Genomic DNA, 16,411 nt, shown 5'->3' on the forward strand with positions numbered 1-16,411 from the left:
TTGGCAAAAAGGTGATTGTTCATTTGATGCATTTTCCTTTACAAAATAGGAGGTGGGAATATGTGAATCAAATGCCATGTTTAACTTTTGGAAAGAATACTATCTAAATTTAAGACTTAAGTCTCTGTATGCCTTGGTCCAGGCTGCTAATATGAATCTTTTCAATACATAGCTATACGCTTGACTTCTTAACCCCAGCATCCAGTAAGCTCTAATGGGTAGGTTGCTAGAGTTGGGTATAGACTAGGGTCTTCCCTGCATAATTATTTGCAAAGAAATATATACAGGCTGTGATTTGTTAACTGAATTTGGATTAGACTATTACTGCAGAGCTGAAGGTGCTGTTTACAATATTATATATGGTGTAAGATTGCTTTTTGTTTTAAATGGGTCACAGCCGTAGCCAATATGCCAGGTGGATACATGATACTTGACCAAATAGGAGTAAAAATGAACCTTACTGGATCTTCAGGATACTTCAGCATGCTCAGCAGATTGCTAATATGTATGCATCCTCTTCAGTAATTCATTTTTCATGAATTTTAAAGTTACATTTCTCTATTAAGACTGACTGAGTTTCATGCTACTGCTGGGATTTTCTAGCATCGTATCAAACATGGGAAGAACTGTTGTAGCAGTTCTCTATGATATTATTTTCTGTAGTGGTCATGCCATATTAAAGCCATAGTTTTTCCACTGTGCTGGGCCTTTAGTCTCTTGACTATCCCAGTTATTTGGACCACTGAGCAACAAAAAAGTGGCTGCTTCTGAAACGGGGCAGAATAGGCTGTATCCTCGCCATGAGCACAACTCTTCCAGAGGAGAAAGCGATTGATTTCTGTTCTTTTCAAAGAAAATGAAGGGCAAAGGCTGTCCCGCTCCTCAACTTTTGTGTTTTCCAAAGAAAGAAGAGGGTAGGTTTTCTGGATTTCAGCTCTTGGCCCCTGGAGCATGTCAGAGTGCATGGAATGACAGATGCTGTGGTAAGATCAACTGCCAAATCTTTCTGTAAGGATTTGCTGAATTGTGAGAAAAAGGGTCAGTCATGGTTACACACACTTCAGAGTCCACTACAGATGTTTTTGAAAGCAGCAAGAGCGAGGGTCTGATGGAATTGCTACAGAAACAGAGCCTATTTTATATATGTATGTATGTATTTATTGACAACCTGATGTCCCTTAATGGGCAGTGTTGGGAGTCACCCAGTCTCAGGAGACTGAAAATCTGCGAATGTGAAATATTGGTTGCTAATCAGCAACTCCAGGGTCCACTAGTCCTGTAGAAAATATTAACAAAGTGCATAGTCTCAAGCTGGAGCGCTCTACTATTATAGCAGAGGAATAAATGGGCTAAATTGGATCCTCTTTTTATCTGGACTTGCATAAGCATTATTTAGGCATCAAGAAAGGATAGAACTGCAGGCTTTTCAGTGATATTCAGTGATCATTTTCCTGCTCCCTTGTACTGTTCAGTGTGTTATGCCATGATATGGATGGTAGGATGGTATATGCATTGCTGCCTCTGCTGTTCTTATGGCCTGTATTAGCATCATTACTTTTTTTTTTTGCTTTTTTCAAGCATTGTCTTAAATGAGGAGGATTTTCTCAGGCTGTTAAGTCTGAAACTTTATATTTAGGCATCTTTTACACAATTGTTTGGCCAATCCATTAGGGTAGTTTTATTTTCTAGCAGTGCAGCTAATACGTATTGCAGTTGTAGTGAAGAACTACTGAAAAAAGCTGCTGACATTGTATACCATGGAGAAATGTGCGTCTTCTTTTTATAACTTGCTTCTGTAATTCATCGAATTAGGAATGCGTGATGAAGAACATTTTTGTGAGTGTGACGGTTCTTCCTGTAATTTTTTTTTTTTCTTTTTTCATGTGGACTATGAGTAATGCGTTGTCTCTACAACAGACTGTGTAATTTCATACCCAAGGTACTTGTACTGCACAGCTGAATTCTGTAGAGCATCAGCCTTTTGTAACGTAGAACTTGAGTGTAAATTGTGAAAAGCTAATGCGTCATTATAGTCTTAGATAATGCTGGCAGTGGAAAGGTGGCATTCTGCATGCTTTTATTAGCTGTTCTAAGTCTACAATGTTACTGTCTCCTAAAGGGTATATATTGATACATGGGAAGTAATATTTTTATTTTGCAGTGCAGTTTGGTTGGATGTAGGTCAGAATCCAGGTTTGTTTGTTCTGGAGTTTTTTCTTTCTTTATCCTTTTGATTGTTAAGAGTGTTTATAAAACAAAAAGGAGGCTAATCTTTTATAAAAATGTGTTGTAAGAGAAAATTAATTCCACATGTAAGAGGCTATTTTTTGGCTTTATAGCACTTCCTTCTTTTGTAGATGACATGCTACAATTTAAAAGATGTAATTATTTATGTGCAATATTTAACCATAATGTTCTTACACTAGAGACCTTTGTTCTCCAGAATAATAAAGTGTGGTCAGTAGTCTGACAAAATGCTTCACAAAAATAATTTTCTGACTTCAGTGCCATTGTTTTTTAACATCTAATTAATAAAAATAATTTAATGTGCCAGAGCTAATCTCCCAACTACCAACAATAAGCAGAAAGATTATATGGCAGCACACCAAACTGTTTGTCTTGCCAGTCTCTGAAGTTGAAGTGTATGGCAGTAAGTGTGACTTTTCAGATATTCAGGAATAAATTCTGGTTTTCAGTGTATGAAAGATTAGCCAGTTAATTTTCTTAATGTAATTTTAAATACTGCAGAGTTGCTAAGCAGCTCATTTATACTCCTCACTTCTTATATGCTTTACCTGCAAATTTTCTGTCAAACCCCATTGCTGTGTACCTCAACATTTTGGATTAGAAGACAGTGGAGAAGAAAGCAATCTGTAGACTGTGAATTTTGTATTTATTTGTGAACTGTCTGAATACATATTTCTGTTGAAGTTTATGTAAGCCAGAGTTTTTCAGTTTTCCCTGGACTGCACTTAAATTCTCTTCAGCCAATGTTTGTAGGTTAGGGCAAGCAAACTTCCCTGAAACATAGTGGGAGTTTTCTATGGATAACTCCTTCAAGAGTTTGCTCCAGTGATTGCTGTTAGGTGTTATTTTGAGTGATAAATTTGTTCCAATTACGTACTCTTTGTCTTTGCAGTGTTCTGGATGATGAGGGGAGCAGCCTGCGTCAGCAGAAGCTTGACAGGCAGGTAAGATTTTGGGAGGGGGACCTTCTTGCTCTCTAGATCTTGAAGTAATGAAATCACTGACACGTGTATCTGGTAATTGATAGAAAATTGCATCCTCTGATTGGGGAATGCAGAAGAAAGGTCTGTGGAGGTTACAGCTTATTTAGACTTCTAACTTCCATTAAAGTTTTTCTTATGATTGTGGTTTGAGTGATTCTCATCTCCACTGCCTTGGACTTGTTTTAAGCTGACTTACAATGTATTTGTTACTCCTTTAATGGATCAGAAAGGACAAGAGGTTCTGGCAAACATGCCGGTTCACAGAGGTTTACCACAAAGGTTTTATGTCCTTTAATTCCATGGATTTAACCCCTGTGGCTGTACACTAGTGGCACTATCGCTATGTTCACTATTTTGCTACTGTATTCCTACATGACTTGTACAAGAAAGTAATTTAGAATCTCTTCAGAATCTCTCCCACGAAATCTCAGGAAATGTTACTATCAAATTTTATTTTGATGTTTGCACTTTCCCTTTGATTTTTCTGTGGTCCTTTGTCATGTCTTTAGTTAAACCTTGTGAGTTTAATTTTATGTTTTTCTGTGCATTTCCTTACTCATTGTTTTATCAGCTTGCATGTCTACCGGCATCTCATTTTCAAATTCAAATGCTGTCTCTTAATGCCATAATCCTGTACTAGATTCTGATCATTTTGAAGTCATGTTGAGGTGTTCCACACAACTTATGGAGCTGAAGCAGTCCATTCTTCATTCTTATTCTTCCCTAAAAGGAGATTTGTGTATCTCCTTTCTAGAAAAGAAAAGAAAAAAGAAATCATTGTACAGGAGCAGGGAAATGGGAAGATAATGGATAAGTAAAATCAACAGTTCTCTGAGGTTGTGAAAGAGGGCTTAAATAGAGAAGTGCCATTGGATGCTGAAGGTTTTGGTTTTCAGCTGGTCTAGCTGAGAAATTAATGTGTTTAATTACAGTTTGACTTGTATAGTTGTTAAATTAGGCTCATGTCCAGCATTATCACTTGATTCTAGTTTGCAGATTTCCTGCTTTCAATTTACAGAAATTTAAATCTGTGTTTGTCTCATGCCCTTGCTTTCCCTCCCATTGCTTCACAGCCAGTACTCTCATACTGTTGTTTTCCCAAGGGTTATTTCCAAGAGGCTGTGACAGCTGGTAGACTGCTCAGAAAGATCTATTTTAATTATTTGCTGTTTTCAGCAGGTGTTTTAGCAGTGGGCTGGCTGTGGCTTTTTTGGAAAGATTTCCTAGAACCCAGTATCCCAATATCCCACTTGCCAACTGCTGCCACTGCAGAAGGTGTAAAGGTGTCCATTGTTTTTTATCATAGGTTGCTACCGTTTGGAGTCCAGTAACAGATGCTTTTCTTTGTTTTTTTCTCAGCGAGCATTGCTAGAACAGAAGCAGAAAAAAAAGCGCCAGGAGCCATTAATGGTTCAGTCCAATGTGGACAGTCGCACAAGGACACGCAGAATGAAACATTCAGAAGAACAAGCACCGTTGGTTGAATCATATCTTAACAGCAACAGCAGCACCATATATCATGGTATACAAATATGATCTATTGCATGTGTATTTACTGCAAGTCATAGTATGATACTTCTATGTTACATGTATGCTAATGGGAACAAAGGTGGTTGTTTTGGATTTTTTTAATAAATAATTGATATCCTTCACTTGTGTTTTGAGATAAAAGCATCAGAACTTGCAATGCTAGCCTAGCAGGAGGGAGTGAGGTAGCTACCTGCCATTTCAGTGCTGTGGGAAGAGAGAGTGGCTTGTCCCTTCTACCATATATATTTAGGTGTCTTCAGCCTTGATTCCTACAGAAGTAATGCTTATGCTGTTCCACTCTACATTTTCTTCTATATGTAATTTTGCTTAAGCCTGACAGTGTTAATGATAAATTGGAAACATGTTAACTAATTTCAGCTTAGTTTGAATATAATCAGTTCAAAGATACTGTGTTTCTGCAAGGATCCTTAAAATTAGTAAGCAGGTAGAGAACGACATTTCAAGCTTGTACAATGTGGTCTGTGCTTTTTTATTGAAGATTACAGAATCCAGAAGGGGTAGAGATGCTTCAGGTATCATAGACATAGGGAAAAAAAATATGCCATTTCTGTATTATTAGACATCAAAGAATTTAATCATCAGGAATAAAACCTATGGAAAACAGTTGTTAGTTCTGTTCTCAATATGCCCCATGCTTGTTGGCTCCCTAGTGAGGGTAGATGCATACTTTTCCTCAGGATTCCCTTGAGGAAAGCTTGGGTAGCCCTTCTTCAATGTTGTGTCTCTTGTAAATCTTGTTCCAGGTTGCTAACACCTCCAAGGGTTATAGAGAACAGTAATTTTCAAATTTTCTTGTTTTGCAGATTGTTTAGTTGAATTTGATTCATAAGGGATTCATAAACCTCAGTAGAAAAAGGCTTCCTTCCCTCAGTATTAATGGGCATGTTAATACTCAGGGAATATTTCAGAACTGAAATCTGCTTGTTCTGGTAATGCAGTTGCCTGTTCTCAGGTTGGGAATGCTACTAGGTGCCAGAATAATTAAGGTTTAATGATTAAAATCTAAAATCCAAAACCTCTGGTAGAAATAAACCCAAATCAGCCAGAATCCTACTCTTAAAACAAACAAACAAAACCTGAATCCATTATTCAGTTCAGATCTCTGAACTGCACATGGTTACTTTTCATCTACCCTGTCATTTCATTTTCAGTTGTTTATCACATCATTCAAAAATGAGATGGCAGGTATTTACTGGACTAAGTAATCATGCTGTGAGAAATGCAGTTCCGGAGTTTCTACCCCTGGTTTGCAAATTGGTGGAATTTTTTGCTGTGGTTACAGCTACAGAATTTATTGTTAGAAACTTGAAAATTGTGTTGATACATGTTAAGGTTTCATTAAAATGGGCTTTTTTATCTTGCTTCTGTACACAATAGGCTACCATAAGTGAGAATTAATTTTTCTCTTAGTATTAATTATTATTTTAATTATGTATTAAAAGCATCAGTAATATTTCTTACTCTTATTGTCTTTTTCTTAGGGTCTGGGAAGAAAATTTTTAAGAAGAAATTTATTTTCATTCCAGTTTGACTTAAGAATTTTATTTTGCACAGAAGTTTAGTTTGTTTTCCTTACATTTTTCTTTTTAATCAGAAAACTCAGAAATTTTCTCTTTCCTCTTTCACTCAATAGCTTATCAAAGGTACAGAACTGTTCTAAGAAATAGTACCTTACGGTACAGAGGTGCCATTGTATACTAAACCTTCCGTAATATTAACTGAACAAGGTTTTAATTTTCACAGATCAGAGAAACAAACATTATCACCCCATAAATGGTACTAAATTTCATATCTGCACTGAGCTAAATTTTGAACAGTTTGCACTAGAGTGGACTTTCTAATTTAAGATTAACCGTCCTCTTCAGGTAAAAGTGACCCTTCCTGTAAAATTACACCATACCATTTACTGCACTACTTATTAATTTATTCGACTTAAATAAGTTTGTTCTAAATTTGCCTCTCAGACCCTTTCAATATTTCTTAAGGTTCAGATGAGCAAAAAAATATAGCAATATTTCTCATATTCAGCGTGGAGTTTGTTAATCCCTGGGAACAGCTGTCCTTGTAATAAACTGTGCAGTTAGCAAAAGCCAATTTAGGAGAATTTAATTACCTAGTAAAGTGTTAGGAACAGTGCTTTTGAAAATATTGTAAGAACTTCAGATTTGTCCTTTTATGGTGTGGTCTTCTCTGTGAATGTGCTTTGTGTCTTAAGTTACACTGCATGGCATGTATTTAGGTTTTGATGACCATTTTTAACTATGGTATTCAGCTTCAGGGTAGGCATTTTTTTCCCTTTCAATGAAAACATTTGTATGTGGCAGTGTTGGATGCATGAGACAGCTGGGCTTTTTCTAAAGAACTATTCTGCTCTTTTCCGTTCATTTGTTTCTGTTATGGGCATGCTGATTTTAAGTTAAGAATGACTCTTTGATGGGAGCTGATGGTCTACTAAATGAACTACATTGCTCGGATGAGCATGTTTGTGAAATCAATTCCTGTACTGCAAATGCTACAAAAAGTCCCTTCTTTTGACCTATCATCCTCCTGTACTCTCTTTTTTTAGCTTGTACTGATTCTGTGTAGCACAAAAGTACTTGTTGATTTCAACAAATAATTGGATGCCTTTGTGGAGGTATCTCTATGGTACTTTGAGCAAAGTAGGTCAGAGATAACAGCAATTCTGAGATGTTAGGCTTTCCGTGCTGGGAAATTTTCTTTCATACACCTCCATAACTTATTCTGATGCAGTTATCTGTGCTGCGATAGTTCCCTGATGGGCAACTCTACTCTGGAATAAAAACTCACTTCATTCCAGAGTAGTAATCAGTGTGTGGAGTAAAAGGTCAGTCACTTCTGTTCTGGAATGCAACATAGGCCTGATGAGCTATTTGTAGGTAGATACAGTGGAACAGCATATTTCACTAGTTAAGCTGATCATAAGTTTTTCCGTATAAAGAAGACCTTAACTGGTTTCGATCCTCTGCAGGGAGTTACAGGGTGATCACTGCTAGTCCTCCGTATTTTGCTTCCTCTAGCTTGGAGCCAAAGGGAAGTGTAAATAAATCTTAAGATGCAGTAGGATGGAGGGGCTGTGACTGAGTACAGCTGGGGCAGCTCACAAAAGGGATAATACAAATGTGACTTTCCTACATCTGTGTTTCTTAGGATTGAGGATTCTGGGGCCAGTTTAATTCGGTATGAAACTGAGCAGGTACAGGGCTCTCTTGAGTTTTTGTTTTTTGTTGGTTTAATAAGTAACAAAATGGCCTCGCTGAAAGGGTTTCTTCACAGAGTAAGGAGGAATATTGCTGGGATCATTCTTCTTAGATACCTTCAAAACAGAGAAGTGATGCTTTGGTAGGATGAAATTGTGTCTCTTTTCCCTGACAAGTGTTACTAGCAATTCCTCTGGGTGCTGTGAGACTTTGAAGGAGAAGGGTGCCCTTCCACTGAGGAAGTGGCTCTGCAGAGTTCACCATTCACCAGTCTCTATACAGATCACTTCTTGTCAGTTCCTACCCATATTTCACCTACAGGTAAAAGTTTTCCAATCCTGTAGCTTGTAGATGACTTGCATGTAATATATATTTTTAAAACCGTTTGGTTGTTGGCATAATGACTAATTAATAACAACAGAAGTATTTGAGTTGTCTGCAGGACCTGACAGGAATTAAGTTGAATAGGCCAACTCAAGATAAAATGAATCTTTGGCACTCTGGTCCAAATGGAAAGTGTTCATGTAAAATGATGAACATAGTGTCTCTCCCCATCTCTCCCCTGCCCTTAAATGCAAGTATTAATATACTTTTGAGACCACACTTGTAGCTTAAACACTAAATTATCTTCCTGCTGTTTCAAGGAGCAGGTATCCTTCCATAACTTCCATGATGTTTGGCTCCAATTATTACAACTCTTACAAATAATGCATCTCTCTCTTGCAGTACCAAATACAACTTCATCACTATTTCATCATTATAAATAGCGAAATAAGAACCAATAACAAAATTTTCTATTGCTATGAAGTGTACATTGTATGTAAAAGACAACAAAGTCATTTATTCACTGGAATAAATTTAATTCTTCTGATCTGAGCGATCACTTACAAATTGCTCTCTCTTCTCTTTTTTGTATTCTTGTTTATTTTCAATTCAGTGTCCTTCATAAGAATATATTTAAACCTGTTTGTTTAAATTTTTTATTAAATTTTACTTCCCATTCTGTAATGCCTTTCAGTCACATCTGCTGGTTTGTTTTCCTGTATCTCTACACTATATATTTTGTGAAGCTTGTTGAGAACCTGAACAAACATTTTAGCCTGATGTGACATTGCCAAATTCTGCTATGAGTTCTTTTCAGTCTAGATTGAAAATACATACTGAGCATACCAGGAGCCAGGTAGCATGCAGAGATACACTAGTTACCGCAACAATTTAATTACATTATTTAATTACATTTAATGCAAATGATGAAAGCCCATTTTTACAGAGAAGAGTAATTTTACTTCTGTGAAAATGGTGAATATCCATTGGGGAGCAATTTTTCCTTTTGCAGCACTGAGGAAGGCAGAGATTTGAATGAGTGCCAGATATGCTTTCATTAATATTACCATACTTTGTTGCAGCTGTGGCTTGTTTTTTTTTAAGGCTTGAAATTAAAAATGTTTTCAATTACATATTCTCAGAGTAATTTTCATAGCAACTTTCAATTTAGAGATTTAGATTAACCATGTGTAAAAATTACTTTCTTACTTTCCTTCTTTGACATTTGGCAGCACATTTAGATGTAATGGCTGTGTTGTGTGTTGAACAGACTTCTGATGATAAGTCATAGCTCTGGATGGTTAATTTTGATGTGTCATTCTGTTCCTTTACCACGAATGATGAGAGTTTTTTGAGAAGTATCAAGCTGTCAGATATATAAGATGACATCAATTAACTATCCATTTAAAACTCCATATATTTGCATGTTCATCAAAACAGTGCCTTGCCATCCCTGTTTTCCACTGACCTTGAAATGAGAAGGTTTATTTTTTGAAGATAGCAAGGAATGTTCTGTGCACAAGACTAGTAATACTGAGAGATCAGGCACCACTCCAAGTATCGTGTGGGCAAAATACTTAACTTCCAATAAACATATATTCTGAAATTTCCCTTTCAGCTGCAGTCTCTTCGCCTTCATCCTTTAAAGCATCTTTTTGATTTATCAGCAATCCTTACTGCCCTAGTACATTTCCAAAATAAAGTCAACGCAGCAGCAATGATCAGAGAGCATCGGGTAGCAAGAGGTTTAGAGGTCTTTTTGTGCTTCTTGGTGCTGAAAGATTTGAGATAAGCTCCACCTACATTGTATTTGCTTTCAGTTACTACTTCAGCACTAGCTGTTATTTTCTGTCCTTGACAATCTCAGTATATGGGAGGAGCAGGGGCCAGGAGATGAGGGTGACCCCAGCATGGGTGATGCCCTCACAGATCAACCCACCTGCTTCAGCCACAGCATGCAGAACTGGCCACTGCCAACAGGATTCTCAGGAGATTCACAACAAGGGATGAATCCAGGGCTATCCAGAGTGCTTCCAGGTTGGAAAGGAGATGGGGCTGCAGCGTACATACGAGCAGTCCACCATGCAGATGAGCTACCTAGAGTGTAGCACCAAGGTCCTCCCAAGAGGCATACCTGGGACACACCACACCTGCATCATGAGCTGAAAGAGAGCCCATGGCCCATGGGTAGGATGAGGGTGGAAGCCCCCAAGGATGCTCACTGGGGCAATTAAACCTGCTCGTGCCCTCAGGGCCCCAGTACACTAAACAATTATGTAATTCCTTACTGCCTTTAATCTTCATGGCATAGGTTTCTCATGGATAATTTTAGCTCTCCTTATTAGTTGTCTGCTTCCCAAAGAGTCGAAATCATTGCTATTAACTATCCATTTCACATGATTCCTTTTCTTTCCCCCCATCCCCAGGGTCAGACGGCAGTTATATGGGGGTTGAGAAGAATTTTTTGTTTAATTCTTTCCTTTGTTCTTTCTGAGGAAATCTTACAGCAGTGAGCTTTTAATAGTGACCTTAAGCAGCACCAGATTCTCGTGTACACTTGTTTCTTTTTTCGCAGCCCATTCCCATTCAGTTTTACTTATGAGAATTTTCACCTTTGTAGAAGCAGCCCAGTCAACACATCAGTGTTAGATACACAAGCTGCCAGGAGACATAGGGAATTTATGGGCACTATAAGTTTTTGGGAATATGATTGTTACTAGCTGCAGGGGTAATGCCTTTGATTATAAGCATTTTGAAGCAGAAATCAAATCTTTGCATGTGATTGAATATTAACTAACATACCAGTGTCCTTGCCCTAATTCAGGCCCTTCCATTTAGCTAATTTTATTGTTTATATAAAACTCTTAAAAATATTGTATTGCATTGTAAAATACAGTAGTGCATTTGCCCATCTTTACAATATTTCTGGTAGATTCAAGTATCATTTAGATGGATTGTAGACCAGACCAGAATCTAAGTTGATAAATAAAGTAATAATGAACAGCCCAAATCAGCAGCAAGATTCACTAAGGTTAGAACTTTACAAAGTAAAATAGCAAGCTGTTCTTACAGTGAAGCACAAGAACATCTCAGTCAACTGTAAGAAAAGGACAATCAATTTGCATTGATTTGTTAAGGTACACTGAACTGTAATTTATGTTTTTTTGCATGGTATTTATTCTGGATTTCACTTTTAATTGTTGAGAGGACATTGGTAAATAAAATAAACATTTGCCTTACCCAGTGGAGCCAATAGTTTTTCTCACATACCTCATCATCTGGTTCATCCTTTTTCTACTTCAGGTGTTTTCCACAGAGACTGTACAAATTTTTAATGTAGCTATTTAATTTTCTTTTCTTTTTCTTTTCTTTTTCCTTTTTTGTTTTTTTTTTTTGTGATTTTTCACTCATGTCATTCTTCAGATAGTGTACTGATGAAATCCACTGGTTTTCAGCACACGGTATTTTTATGTGATAGAGATCGGTAAGTTTTGATTCATAGAGATTCTTTTTTTGTTTCTTCCTCTAAGATCATCAGAATGTGCAAGCACTCCTATCAAGACAAGTGGCCATGTAAATGGAAAAAAAAAATCTGCATTTTCATTGCATGCTACTTTGAAAGTAATGTCCTGTGTGAATTTCTCATCATGAAGGCCAGACGAAAAATTGTGCTTTTCATTTACTCATATAAATGTGTGTGGATAACTGTCTTTCAATTTTTTTTTTTCCAATTCTGTGTTATCTGTCACAGATAATACAGAATTTGTCACTCCCTTACAAATTGCATCTTTTTGTTTGATTGTGTACTGTAGCTTTATCCCTCTTCCTTGTAACATGCAGTGTTGTCCAACATGGAAGTGCTTCATGGGGGTGGCTTCCTTTTTCCCACGTTTTAGCAGTTAAGCCATTGGTGAGGCAGGGCAAAGACAGGATACTGCCCTTCTCTGCTTAGATGCGAGTCCTTCTACACTCACCTTGTTAATGGACTGTTTGTTTGTTCCTCTTTCCAGCTCAGATCTTGAATTGAGATAGCACTGTATGCTGTTTTCTATCTCCCCAAAAGTATTTTTTTCCTAATCCTGTATTGAGGGTAGTAGTCAATACTTGATTTAATGAACATGAATGAATAACACAAAAATTAAAATCATGTCTTTGTTGTATTTGAAAACTTGCCAATTTTGTCAAAACTGTTTCTTACAATTTAGGAGTTGAAATGAGAATGAAACACCGTATCTGAGAGTTCATTGCTATTTGCTGTTAGGAATTCTGTCTCACCACAACACATGCTCCTCCATTTTTGTCTTGTCCAAATGCAAATTCTAGTACAAATGAATAATTCTAATAGAGAAGGAAAATACTGGAGGGGGTCAGGTGCTTAAGTGAAGATTTTAACAATTTGGGGTGGGGCCCATGGAATATCAGGCTAAATTTTCAAATGTCATCTTCTATTGTTTAAGGTAACTCTCATAAGGATTTTTGAAGTTGTCTAAATTTCTCTTAGTACTGAAATGAATGCATTTTTGAGTGACAGTCTTTGAAATTTCATCCCTGTATAACTGCATTTAAGATTCTTTTTTTATACTCTGTTACTGCCTGTCATTGTTTTTAACTCTTTAACATCCAACTAGGCATGTAATTTGCTGTCATATCAGCAAATATTATCTAGGGAGGCCAATTTATCTAATTTTCCTTATTCAGATTTTCTTGCGGAGAACTGTTTTATGGGGCTATCTAAAGGCTGTGGATAATGCAGGTTAGAGTTTGCCTCAAGGTTCCCACCCTGCTGAGAAGGGAAATTCTTGTCAGGCTGTTACTTAGTGATCCAAAAATGTAGTAAAGGGCAGAGGGGAAGACATCTGATCCCCTGCAACATGCTTGGAGATAAACATTACCTCTATGAATTGCTTCATCTCTACAGAGACAGACTAGGAGTTCTGGTTCAGTAAGTTCAAAGTTCCACATGCTAATGGCCAGCTGCTGAGTGAGTACAGAGGGTATCAGAAATGGCTGTTCTTACAGCTCTCCAGGGCAGGAGAAAGCACTGGAAACAGAAAACAGAGTTTTTTACTTTGTTCCACATCTAAATCTGTTGGACCCACTAAACAAGGAAGGTCTACAGAGCTCTCTCTGCAGGTTGGCAAGCTTCAGAAGACAGCCCATTGCCCACTCCTCTGCGGGGATCAAAGTACTGTTTGGCCCTGTTGGCAGGAACTGGCACTGTGAACTTCACTTCCTGCCTCGTTGCAGTGGGCAGCACTTACCCATGAGGAGGTTAGTGCTTATAGGCAGGGGAGACCAGTGCTTATCCTGTGCTTAAATGCATATATGTAGCCAAATGTCCAGGAATTCAGCTCTGTCCTGAACTGAATTTGTACAGTCAGTAGCAAAAATACGTTATTTCTTTGGCATCTGCAGTCACGAGAGAAAACATTAGTGAGTAGATGAGCCTTACTTGAGATTTTCCCAATAATTAATAGCTAAGAATAAGATGGTTTTGTGGTGCAGATGGTATTTTGGGATTAGATTTGGATTTATCTTAGAGGTGGCGCTTTAAACGTAATTGTAAAGCTCAGAAAATCATCCTTTAGGAGCAGGAAATTCTGTGCCAATTCTTTTCATGAACCCAGCTGCAGCATCTGCACATTTATGGTTTAAATCTTATTTTTAAGCCTCTATCACTTAAAGTGAAAGTCCTCTTTACCAGAGGCAGCAGTGATGGTGTATGCTCAGAATGGCTACTGAACTGAAATCTTGTTCTCTGCCTTAGAAAGAAATGAAAATATTGCCTTTTCTGCATTTTGGAGCTCCATCATGTATGTACTTAGATACCTCTTGCTGAAAGTTGTAAGACAAAAGTAATTCAAAAAGCTTCAGGCTTTTAGTTGTTACATCAAAGGATGGCTGACAAGATAGTGAAGATAAGTCTTTAGCTTTTCAATTAGCAGTGTCAGAATGTTTCATCCTTTGCTGATTAATTGTTGCTTTGGACCAAGTAAATGATGCTTCATCTGAGTGAATGAATATGGCCATATTTAAAATGATTTAGAGAACTGTCTGCTCATTTAATACAGGCAATTTGTACTGAATTTAATTATAATGTGGATTAGCATTTTCAAAGCAAAAGAACCCCTGTTTTTTAAAGAGAGACTGAGCTACAAATACAGGATAGATTGCTGGGTTGGTAAGTCACACATTTAAAGACTGTGGAGCAGGGACTCTTTGGTTCCCTGCTTAGCCCAAGGCTGCCATGTCCACGAAAATAGGACCCAGTGTACTCTTTAATGGCATTTTCCCTAGCATCCTGTGCACTCACTCCTTTGGTTATGTCTTACTCATTTCCAGTGCTCCTCTACACTCAGCGAAGGGACTGCAGTCTTGTGAGTAATGGATGATGAAGACACATATGAGGTGTTGGGCAGTGACAAGCTGTTTCTTTGGGCTTTTACTCACCCCTCTACTGATTTAATGTATATTTTTTATAAATCTGTAACTCTTCTGCTGTGTAATGAGAAAAGGAGCGTGTGTTTAGAGTGCCTCAGATGCTCATTGTGTTGTGAATGTAATGCTACTCATGACAGATTGTTTTGCTGAAGAGGGTAGCTGTGTAGTTTGTAAGCTACAGTCTCCACAGACAGAGATAAATCCATTTCATCTTACTCCTCTAAGAATTTCCTTGGTGCTTCTATTGCCATTCATTTGCAGGAAGGATTCCTGACGAACAGGGAAATTGCCTCACAGACCAGAAGCCTAGGGAGAATTTCCGCCTTCAGAGAGAGATTACTGGCAGTCCACATGTCATTGAGCATCATTTGGCCTTTTGGGGGTTTATTTAGTTTCTCAGGATATTTTAAAAGTAATTTTATGGGCAACCAGTTCCTTCTGGTAAGGTTCCTTAGTGGACTGTTTTTATCCTTTTAAATAAAGCACTTTAGTTTTGAGAAAAAAAAAGGGATGGTGGGAGGCCATCTCCATCTGAGATAAACCACAATCAAGTGAAGCCAGTGGAGCTTAGTAACTGACCGTGACCAACCGCTAACACCAACATCAGTGCCCACTTACAAGTTGTTTCCTTAGGGGGGTAAAGTTGGATGATTATTTTATTGTATTTCACAAAGGTAGTTACATTTATGTCTTTGTAAACTCAATATTATTTCACTTCAAGGCTTGGCCTGGCCAGAAGAGTTACTGTGTGTTGCTTTCACGGATTCACATATTGACTTCAAAGTGTGCCATGCTTTTAGAAAATGAAAAAGCATCCTTTTACTTTGAAAACAATTGGCATTGCATGAATTATGCTGACATTCACAGTTTATGCCATGCATATTATATTGAGACTTCTAAGGAATTAATTAGTTTTTGCATATGTTACAAAGTAGGAGGAGTTTGTATTTTTGGCTTGGCTGTATTTTCACTGTAAAATGCATGGCCATTCTGTTCATCGTACTGTGATATATACAACTGTGCAAGCTGTATTTTGAAAATAACCTTCCAATGGTTCCATGTTTTCAGGTTAAGATGTAGGTTTAAGCACAGGCAGTGCAAACTCTAAATACAATTTTTCCAGCTTCATGCTGCCACAGTTGATGATCAGTCTTGCAGAGCTTTACTGTGAGGAAAAGTGCTTCCTACAATAGCTCAGCAACACATTAATATTCTGATGTCACTTTTGACCTGAAAGTTAGAAGCTAGTAGATTTTTGGAAGGAGGAAAAAAGTTAGGAAATACATTCCAGGTAACCTAACACTTTCAGGTTTACCATAGCTTTGCAAATTATGGTTTATTTGACTCTTCTGTCTGCATGAATTGTCTGAAATACCAAACAAACTCTGCTGTGTCTGCTTGCTCTTTTATACCTTCACAGAGTTCTGAAATCATTCTCTCATCTCTCTTTGTTTCTTTCTTCTCTCTCTGTTTTCTTTATGGTGGGGTACCCTGAATCTCTCAAGCAGTGCAGGAGGCCGAGCAGGAAGATGTAAAGGTGGTAGTGGATGCCCAAGCTTCGAAACCAACTAAAAAAACCAAGGCTGCAGCTGCAAGCTGTCAGACTGGCGGCACCAGAAAGGAGAAAAAAGGGAAACACAAAGGTTA

General features: G+C 37.7%; 1 protein-coding gene across 8 annotated transcripts in view; it reads left to right on the forward strand.

Moving 5' to 3' along the window:
* Positions 1-16,411, forward strand: part of TUB (TUB bipartite transcription factor) — a 160,987-nt gene that overhangs the window by 117,946 nt on the left and 26,630 nt on the right. For 3 of the 8 annotated variants that reach the window (XM_057418258.1, XM_057418253.1, XM_057418255.1), the window contains exons 2-4: positions 3,140-3,191; positions 4,590-4,752; positions 16,270-16,407. In XM_057418258.1, the coding sequence (XP_057274241.1) occupies positions 3,140-3,191; positions 4,590-4,752; positions 16,270-16,407 (353 nt within the window). Of the gene's footprint in view, positions 1-960; positions 984-3,139; positions 3,192-4,589; positions 4,753-16,269; positions 16,408-16,411 lie in introns of those variants that run through there. The other 5 variants (XM_057418259.1, XM_057418254.1, XM_057418261.1 and 2 more) reach the window with 3 other exon arrangements.

The sequence above is a fragment of the Pezoporus wallicus genome, unplaced genomic scaffold (genome assembly GCF_028554395.1).
Source record: "Pezoporus wallicus isolate ANWC-B61680 ecotype Strahan unplaced genomic scaffold, APGP_CSIRO_Pwel_v1 contig_2025, whole genome shotgun sequence".
NCBI lineage: Eukaryota > Metazoa > Chordata > Aves > Psittaciformes > Psittacidae > Pezoporus > Pezoporus wallicus.